The sequence below is a fragment of the Halyomorpha halys genome, unplaced genomic scaffold, assembly GCF_000696795.3.
Source record: "Halyomorpha halys isolate HHAL.00 unplaced genomic scaffold, Hhal_1.1 Scaffold1290.1, whole genome shotgun sequence".
Taxonomy (NCBI): Eukaryota; Metazoa; Arthropoda; class Insecta; order Hemiptera; family Pentatomidae; genus Halyomorpha; species Halyomorpha halys.
Genome location: NW_027106157.1, coordinates 268,573 through 279,612, shown reverse-complemented (window position 1 = coordinate 279,612; position 11,040 = coordinate 268,573). Strand labels below are relative to the sequence as shown.

The 11,040-nt window shown below is 30.6% G+C and overlaps 1 protein-coding gene across 1 annotated transcript in view; it reads left to right on the top strand.

Annotated features, from left to right (window-relative positions):
• Positions 1–8,830, top strand: part of jeb (jelly belly) — a 175,661-nt gene extending 166,831 nt beyond the window's left edge. Inside the window, exon 3 of the mRNA XM_067053706.1 lies at positions 8,445–8,830. Within this exon, the coding sequence (XP_066909807.1) occupies positions 8,445–8,504 (60 nt within the window). The 3' untranslated portion in view covers positions 8,505–8,830. The remainder of the gene's footprint in view (positions 1–8,444) is intronic.
• Positions 8,831–11,040: the final 2,210 nt, after the last annotated feature.

Here is an 11,040-nt window from a genome sequence, read left to right as displayed (position 1 = left end):
CTCAAAATCATGGGTCCAGTAATATTTAACACTATATCCAAAATTATTGATAGATTCAAGCAGTAAAGATTTAATTATTATATATATATAAATAGAGAGAGAGAGAGAAATGCTTTATTTTATAAGCAGTACTGCCTATATACGTTTGGCAGCTTAAGACTTATAATGATACCACAAAAAAAAGTACTCTCCTATTTTCATGATCATTGTACTTATATTCGTAGAATATATTGCAGCCCAGCGGTAATGTGGTCCAACTGTATTTAGTGCAATTAACTTTTGTTCATGGCATCATAAACATCCAGTTACAATGGCGTACTCTGGATCAAAACTAGGGCTGAGAAGCTATGGTCGTTCAAGTTGAGCCATTTCAGCACAGAAAAGGCGAATGAAACCAAAAGTTTAAGACAAGTTTGTATATATATTTATAGCAGTGCTTGATTAGCTATTACATTTTTTTTTAATCAATTAATAATTATTTTTTTCACTTATGTGGGGCAGCTGCCACTCACTGTGAGTGCCCAATTCTATACTTTCAATGTCAATATACGTTTAGAGCAGATATGAAGATTATTGATATATTTTTCATTTTTTTCGGAATTCGATAGCCCTTGCCAGGGCAAGGTTAAGTAAACATATCGCTGCTTTACCAAAATAGTGGAACATGAAAAAAAATTCAAAAAAGTTTTAGTTTTATATTTAAATGGACGTTTTGCCAATATATTACAGTAGACAGGGGTTTCTTCTTAGGCTGCACTGATGTATAATATTACTGATAAACATTGTCCAATAATAATATTATGACAATAAAGATCAGATGTCAGATAATTTAATAACAAAAAAAATTAAATTCTTTTTAATGTTGAATTAATCTTGAATGAAATATTCTGTAACTAATCTTGCCTTATGCAATTGTTAACAAAAATGGATCAATAAAACTTATAAATAAAATAGCGTTATACACGTTTTAATCTTTTTTTCCGTAATCTACTTAAGAATCAAGTAAATTTCCTTATATTATCTTGAAACCATGATTTATGTTTTTATTAAGAACCTAATTTTTTTGAAACGGTTATAATTCAAAGTGTTTTTTTTTACTCAAGACGAAAACAAAAAAAGAAAAACATGGAAACTTAGCAGACATAAACGATATATGTTTTTAGAGTAACAACCGCAGGCGAAGTTGAAGCAAACAAGGGGAGAGCTATTCGTCGCAAGATCCCAGACATTCAAGGGTTCTAATATATTCCAAAAGTTTATTCAACACTTTGCCACTTCTATAAGTATATCACCTTTTGGAAAATAAAAGTCTACGGTCAATAAAACCGTCGGGAGACAAGGATTTTAGTCGAAGAAAACAAAACAATAGGAAGAAAGGAGAACCTTTCTTGAAAAACAATCGAGATGTATAGGAAGAGGGGTAAAACCGTTTCACAGTGGGATGAAACCTCTAATAAGCTGTTAAAAACAATTTTTAAAACTTTTTTTCAAGACAAATAAACACTTTTTTTTCACAATATCTCTATCACCAACACTAATTTTCCTAAAATAAGGATAAAGAAATTTGGAAATCGGTGATGAATTAATAAAGTGTAATGATTTAATTTAAAATTTAGCGCACTTGCTCAGCCTCCACTGGGTCACTACCAGTGATGCGGCGAGAGGGATGCGCCGGGATCTTTTGAGCTATGCTCTACCCCTCACCTCACAGTGGGGAATAGAGTGGGCTCAGTGATCCTAAGGTCGATTGTGTAATAATATATATAAGAGTGTAAATGTGACTAGAGATTATATTCTTTTATCATTATATTTTTTTTCATACACATAGTTTGATTATGTTCATTTTGTTTATCCTTCAGTTCGTAAATATTTTAAGAGAGATTTTTTTTTTCATTCATTTATTAATTTGTATTCTTATTTTATTTCATTTTAGTATGAATGGGATCATTCCTCACTATTACCTATTGCCCACAACTGTGTGGCAGATTGTAATATCAATCAATAAATAAAAAGAATTTAAAAAAAAAAATTAAATTATGTATAACATGCATTCACTCCTGTGACATTTTTATAAATGCACATAAATACCGGAAAGAAAACAACAAATTATGAATAAATTGTGAACATTTACTGTATTTATTTTTTTTTAAATTAACAAGAATTACAGTGCTTGTACCGATGATCCTACTGGACGGAAACAAATGGAAGCCTATAAAAGGCCACTAGTTGAAAAATATCAATAAGGCCATAAAATTTATTTACAAGTTAAAGATCAAAATCATAAAATTTTAAATCGATAAAGAACCTTTTCAATAAGGACTCCAATGCCGATTTCCAACTGTATAATCCCGATATGAAATATTATTGTTTCTATCATAACCGAAATGATAACCCATAAACCTGGGATTGATTAGAAGAGGGAAAGAGGGGAATAGTAGCTATAAAAATTCCAATAAAGTTGGTCGTCTGGTTTCGATGAAACGCAATAAACTCCTTCTAGAAAGTTCTTAAATAAAAGATATAAAATAGACTTTCGTCTTGTCCAATATTGATGGCTGACGATACAAGTAACCAAGACACCAGTCTTAATCTCAAACAAAACAACCTTTGAGCTTCAAATATATAAAATATGCAAAAACAAAAAAAGATTCATTGCTTCGTCACATAAAATATAAATTTAGGAATGGTCAACGTCAAGTTTAAATGAATATATCAATAATTAAAAATTGAAAATAAACGGTTTATAATCTTTGCACTTTCTTGAGACTGGTTAATATTGTTTAAATAAATAAAATTTTAATGGTCTAAAATGGGTAAAATCCATTTTAGTCTCAAAACACTTTTTATTCCTTCATAAGTCTGATGTTTCGGACAATTCGGCCATCCTCAAGAACAATCTATCACAAACTGCTTTTTTTACACATATGATCTTTAACAATTCCAAAAAAATAACTATTAATAAATTATCATACCTTAATACAATTTTAAAACCACATCAGTTAAAAAACAACTTTATGCAGGCTATTCTGCTCATGTCATTTATATCAGTTCACAAATCACCCTATGAAACATTAGGGAATTATAAAATTTTGTTAATAAGCAATTCTTAGATTATATCTAATTAAACTAGTCAATTGTTCACATTAAACTAAAAATTAAAACTTTGTATATATATATCACAAACAACTTATTTTAAAATTTAATCCTGTTGGCATAATTATAGAATTATATCAACAGGATCAAATGTTATAGAATTATTGTAGAATAATAAATTATTATAGAATAACAATATTAAAACTATTATAGAAAAGATCTGATAGCAACAAGAGTGAATAAATCAAAGTAATTCTAAAAGAAAATAATAGTATTTTTTTTTTTTTACATATGTATTTATTCAGGCTATTAAATAAGCAATTTTCGACGAGAATAGTGAATGAACTTTGAAAAGGATTTTGAAGTGAAAAAATATCGCAACACCTTTGATCTCCGCTTTGTGTATCAGTCACACACAAAAACCTAAAATTAAAAAAAAAAATTATGTTTTTTTTCTTTATTATCCTAAAGTACGACGGCCACTGGTATATTTTCACTGTGACGTTTTCATTTAAAATACTTTGATTTAAACCTACCTTGGAGTAAACTAATCGATTTATTTTTAAATTATTTTCTAGACTAAATCCACGACAAGAAAAACACAACTGCATACACAATATAAATACGGCTTCAAAAGTAAAAATAAGTCACGGGTTAAATAAATTAATTAATTGCTTAATTGTTTAAAAATAATAAATTAATAAAACTAATATTTAATAGTTTTTTTAAATATATTTTGGTAATCCATGACCGATCATTAATCATTATACATATATCATTTTTTATATCCGATTATAATGCAGCCTCAATAATAGTAAAATACGCTGATAGTAATTAAACTGGAAGTAAATAAATATTTGAGTATGGCTTTAATTCACTTTTATAGACGTTATATTATTATAATCCAATATGTATGTAACTTTGACTTACACAGTTTTTAATAAATGATAAATGATAAATTAAAATGAAACTTAAACGAAATGATATATGTAAGTAGGCCAACAAAAAAACATGTTAATTACGCAACGGAATTATTAAGTTAAAGTGACAGAAAACGCATGAAGGCATTATCAGTTTTTAATATAATAATATAGTGTAAAATTGCTTGATACTTATTTTGTTTCGTTTGTTGTACGACTTCCATCGTACAATCCAATAAAATCTTTTCTTTTTTTTAAATCTCATAATATGTTTTAAATATAAAAATAAAGGACTGATAATCAAAACAACGTTATTTTAAGAAATAGTTTTTAAATTATTATAATAATTTAAAATTAAATTACTAAAATATTACCTAATTTAATTGATGAAAAATACTAAGCTAGAACTTGAACTTGCAGTGAGAAATTCCAGGTTCCATATCGGTACTAGATAAGAAGAAGTTAAGTTCTCTGGGGTCGCCGTAATAGTTACCATTAGGTATATAACGATCGGTAGCTACTATCAGAAGCAGCATAGCTCATCGCCTGCGTGAGAAGGGTGCAAACTGTACTACTTACAAATTGAATAACATCTCTGAGTAACTGGTCTTGCGAGATGACTGTAACCAGGGAAAGTACGCTTTCCCAGAACCAGGCTAGGTATAGGGAGAATTATTCAATAAGGGTTTCCGACCTATTATATCTCATGGACACTATACCCATAATATTTCTAAAATTCTCAATATCTATTATAAATATGAAGCTTTCAGTCGTAAAACATGGTAACTGAACTTTTGGACATAAAGGGATTTTTTAATGCTGACTTAACGCATTGTTAAAAGAACCCTAAGGAGATTTCTTTTTTCCTTAAGAGAATGATGTTGATGATAAGTTATGGTAAATGACTCTTGTTTGAACGTAATACATCGTAATTAACAAACATTTTAACATTGTAAAAGTTTTCATTATGTCTCAAATATTGAAAAAACCTGATAGGCGCATAGTCGTTTCACCAAAATATAGTACTTTATCAGTGCTAAAGCTCAAAATAAATTGACAGAGCATCTGAAAATCCTATAAGAAGTCAAGTCTTTGACACTAAATACTAAAGAAAACTCAAGTAATATCACTGTAAGTGGAATATCATGATAATAAGCCGATAATGGCAAATTTATTTGCCCATGTGTCCATCTGGTGCAAACACAAGCTGTTGTCATGACAACTTCACACATGTTGATTACACTAACTTTTTAATAAGTGTGAAATAATTTTATTTATACAAAATAAAATAATAAATATGAACAACTTTGAGTATTTGTGTATCTTCAGCAGATTTTATAGTTAAAATAAAAACCTCAAAAAAATTGTAAACTCAATTCATGAAAAAATAACGTTATGTTACTAAATTAAATTTTCAAATTAAAAAAAAATTCAAATTTAAATACATTTTCAAAAAATAAATACAGAGGTTTTTCATGTTTCATATAAAATTGACTGAAGTAGATAATATGAATTTTGCGATTAGACTCTCCAATTTAGGGTTACAATTTTGAAGATTATTTATTGCCTTTAAAAAATACAGATTATTTCTATCTGCTTTGTTACTAAGTTCCACGCTGTAAGGAACAGGATTAATTTGTTTTTGTCTTATTCTCCTTGTCTTAGTCTGAGGGGACGGTTCATTTTATGTCAAGTTTATAAACGCTTAAACTGGTTTCTGAAAGGTTCGGGGATGTCTAATATATATGTGCGGAGGAAGGCAGGATGAAAGAGTGGGTTAAGGAGGTGCTTGCGATAGTTGATCAAAGTTAAGGATGGTCGATTGTGGTCAGGACTTGGATTAGAAACTCCCCGATATGATGGAACATTCAGAAGCCACACTCCCTCCTCTTCCCGTCCTCCAGGACTGGCTACGGGAGGCAACTCCGTACGACCGGGCTTAGGAGTTATATCCTTCGTATACTTGGTGAAGGGAATCACGTTGTGGTGTTCTGGTACAATAGCCACCCGGCGGTTTGGTCCATGAGCAGTACTCTCCGGGGAAAGAAATATAAAAAATTCTGACTCCGAACAGCACCGTACATCTATACTGTCCTTGAACCTAAAGGAACCGTAAGGAGAATCACGCGGCCAATATAGTCTATGGTGTAAATTAAGTCATTAAGAATCCAATAACACACTCATAAAAATATCACGATAAATTTGAAAAGTTTGAAATCGTGTTCTGATCTAAAACATAATAAAAAGAATCCTTTCTTTAAATTTCTAATTAAATACTTTTTTAATTATAAGACCAATAATATTCGTTAATTTCAGAACTCAAATCATTGACCTAAATCTCACAAGAAAATACTCAATTCTAACTTTTCATTTCCAATAATTACTCAGCAGGAAAAAACTGTTTTATGATAGTGAGAAAAAGGCACATGAGATAAGCCGAGAAATGTAGTTGAGCTTTGATGATACATATTTACAGTAAGGAACCATGACAGGAGCTCGTAAAAGGTCAGACCCATTAGAATTTTGATGACATGTTGCCACGACTTTTACCACCTCAATTTACATGGTTCTTTTCCACACCCTTAAAAATTGAATTTCATTTGGCCAATTTATTTTTTTCAATCCTGAACTTGTTCCTTTTTTTTTTGTAATTAATAAAGGAGTATTGAAGAATGAGGAATAATCCGATAATTTTTTTTTGTTACTTGAATTAGAAAAAGCTTTCCTTAGTAAAATAAGAGATTACTGATGGGATTATTTAGTGGAAAAGGGATAATAAAGTAAAGTAAAGAAAACAGAGAAGATTACTCACTCAATCCTGTCAACTTATTTTTTATTGATTTATGACCCTCGTTGATTAAAATATACGTTATTCAGGCGCCTGTCAGATAACTCAAAAAACACTGAAGTCTTTATGATTACTTTTATTGTAAAATAAAATGTAACATCAAGATTTGAAACATACATTCCGCAAACTAGGAAACATTTAGCTTAGTGCACAGTTACTTCATACCTTAACTAAAGTCCAATGAACGACGAATCTTCTGGTACATACATATATAGACTAGGTGGGGAGCATTATACTGGAAGATGAAAAATTCGTCCAATTATATTTGTGCAGGTAGGAGACGGGATAAGAGATAACCACCTATGTATAAAAATAAATAAATCTATATCTATCAGAAGAGGGAGAAGTATTGTAATAAGAGCCGATGAGAAGGTAAGTGGGCAGTTTTTCAACTGACCGGTAGATTCTATGATATATAAGTTGAACAGAATGCCGACCCCGAGAATGTACAGCAGTACTCAGTATAGGTGTCGTTATATTTTCCGATCAAGGAAACCTTTCTAACAAAAAAGAATAATGTTCAGTGATTAACTACCACGATTGGTAATACTTGGTCGACCATAGAGTCAGCACATATGGACATAGGAATAAACAAATGCGCCTAAAAAATACTAATTATCATAACTTTCTTCCAGCAGCGGCTTTTCTCCAAAACTACTGGACCGATTTTTTTCGGTATATGCCTCTAAAATCCTTGGAACACGCCATCAAAATCTATCTTTTTGCTTCAAAATAGCGGCAATATAAAGTTTCATTCCATTTATGAAGGTATAAGGGCAATATAAAGAGTTTTGAAATCGCATTTCCAAAATCTTAAGATCTAAACGAAAATTGAATATAATGGAAGGCGCGACCTAATTGAAAAAACACCCCACTATGGGACTATTGTGAAAGACAGACTCTTGTAAAAATTTCATTACATTATAGATAGAGTTTTATAACAAAATCTGAGTCTAATGCTCCATTACAAAAACAATAAGTATATAAAAGGACTTCAAAAAACTACTTACACACCAATATTTTTTTGGCACTAATAGAGTCAAACTTATGACACAATGTTACAATGTAAACATAGAGTTAATTCAATTTAATTTCGTTGTCAATGTTCAATATATTTTGGATGTTTTGTAGATAGGAAAATTATGGATGGCTTTAAGATACATTGTTTATTTTCTTTAATGTTTGGACAATGTAGGAGGATGCAGTACAAACCATTACTGAAAAGGCTTTTGCAGAATGCACAGAGTTCGTTTGCCTTGAAAGTGAGGGTTTAGCTTCCATGTTGTAGTGCTAAGTGCTCCGGATTTCTTACTCTTAGTTGGCTGATGCACCTTAAGTTTTTAAATGTTAGCCTAAATGGTGAATATGTTTCAGGTTTAAGTAGGTTGAAACTTCAAAGTGATCGGTATGTGGGGTTACTGTTTAAGTTCTTTATTTATATGAGTTGAGAAGTTACGGTTCAGGATAATAGTTTATACTACCTCCATCATAATTGTTCTATTAAATTATCCTAAAGTAATATCCTCCCATTTGTTCCAAAATCTCTTTATAATAATGTTAATCAAACCTTTTTATTGTTTTAGACAAAGGCGCACTTGGACATCCTGGCTGATGCCCTGTTAAGGTGGGCGAGAGGACGCTAGCCCAACCTCATAACCTACATCAACTTGTATATACGTCATTCAGACGAACAATTTCGTGCAATTTGTAATATATATATTATATACTGAGAATGATGGAAGTTCGTACCGTTTACATATATACAGCATCATGCCTGTATATGTGTGTACGGATGAGAAAATTAGACATACTTATAGTTGTGGCCGGCAACACAGCCTCACCTCCAGCGGGAGAGAGGGATTGTCAAAGAAAACCGACTGAGACTTGATTAAATAAATAATATCTGTATGTAAAATAAAAATAAACATAAAAAAAAAAATTAAAAGAAAGAAAAAAGGAAAAAAAAAAAGAAGAATGTAAAATAAGAAAATTGAAATTATTTTGTTAATTATTTTTGTTATTTACTTCTGTTATAGTTGTGTTGTTGATTAACTGTGAACTGATATGAACATTGTATAAGATGCGGCGGTGACCGAGGAGGAGGGGAGCGCAGGGGGGCAGAGGAACACCCCCCTGAGCCGCCGGCCCCACCCCTGCCTGCATGCACTCTGCCCCCCTCGCTTGAGTAGTAGTAGTTGCGCGTGGCCAGGGGGCCCAGGGGGAGAGGGGGGACCCGGGCCGACCTGTCGGCGCTGAGCCACCGGGCCCCCCCGCCCCAGCTCAGGCCTAAGAGTTCTCTCTCCGCTGCCCCCCTGCCGCCCCTCTGTCCTCCTCACCCACCCCTTCTCACAATCGAGCATAATGGTTCCTATTATCTACATCCTTAGTCTTTATATTATTTTAGTTGAATTGTTTGTTACATAGTTGTATAAGTTATATAAATATATCATATATTTAATCATTCATTATCATTGCATATATTTGTATCGGTGTGAATCTTTGTTGTTTTTAGATTTCCAATTATAATAGAAAATATGACAAAAAAAAAATTAAAATAAAAATAGTTGTGGAAAAGTTACGAAGAGGTCGAGAAGGATGCGATACCGTCTCTCCCTATATCTTCCTCATATTTTAACATTCCAATAACTTTGCCTTTTCATTACATGACCCATTCATTCCCCTTCACAAACAGACACACTCGAATGTTTTTTCCTCCTTCAAGCACTGAATATTTTCTGTAAATTTATATATATTATATGATATGCACATACACCAATAACAAAGTGAACTTTATTTCAAATGATGAATGTTTTGTAATAAATTGAAGTTTGAAATATTTATATATATTTAGGTAAAAAAAAATAAATACAAGTGGATATGTATGTCGGTGTTTTGAGTATTGGTTTATTTAGAGCACTGAAAGATATAAAGTTTTTTTGATATACTATTTTGATTGCATAAAGTGCACTGTGAACACAATTGTGATATAAGGTCTGATACATTCCTGCCAACATGTTGTCTAATAATATGAATATATATAAATATATATGATATATAAATAGATTTTATTGCACGTATTGCAGCACTTTATTGTTTATTTGTTAGTACTATTCTTATTTATTTTTGAAATGAGATATAATTGAATCGAAATAAAGCAAATTGGTTTATGACCTTGATCACTTGAATGTTTTCTTTTATGTGTTATGCCTTTGACTTGTTTTTCTATTCATCTACTATCACTTTATTTTTAGTTATTATATATTTAGTTTATGCATTTAGTTCGTTGCTCGTTGAACTACTTCACTGGTTTTTTTTTTTTTCTAATTCACACTTCTTTTACAATTTTACTTCTTTTCTTATGTATGTCTGTATGTCTGTCTGTCTGCCCGAATAGATAATAAGATAATAGCAAACAGACCTTATTCCTGTTTCCCATCCTACAAACAGTAAATATATTGGAAATATGCCTTAGAAAATTTATATACTTTTTTTTTTTTTATAAAAGGTGATTTTGTCTGTTCCTTTAATCCTCCTAAATGTTTCACTATACAACTTCGATATCAGTAATCACAGCATAATAGTACTGATTAAAAAGGATAACGAACTTATTAATAATAGATGTTAAACATATCATAAATTATAAATTTTATGCTTAATATAATTACAATTATACTATAAATGGAAGAAAGGTGTTTTATGAGAAACATATCATAAGGTTAGGGCAGCAATTTACCGCATTATTTTTTTAAGTCGTTTATCGTCCAATTTTATCAATTATCAGAGATACTTTTACTACAATAAAAAAAATTACTAATGTAAAACTCAATGGTAATCCCTTCAGCAGTGTTCTGTGGCGTCCACAACTACTGACTTAATTTTACAATCATTGATTAAGAAAAGTTTTAAAAAAATTTAGACTATTTAAAATTTAATGCAATCTGTTATGATATAGATGTTATTTATTCATTAGAAACCAGTGTTTTCTTCTTAAAGTTAACATGGTTGTGTTAATCTTATATCAAAGTTAAGTACAACTATTACAGATAAAATATAAGAAGAAGGAGCTATGTAATATATATGTATATTTATGATATAATTACTATTATTATATTATGTGATTATATCATTGTACTGTGTCGATACATATCATACATATAAGTATTCATTAAAAATATATAT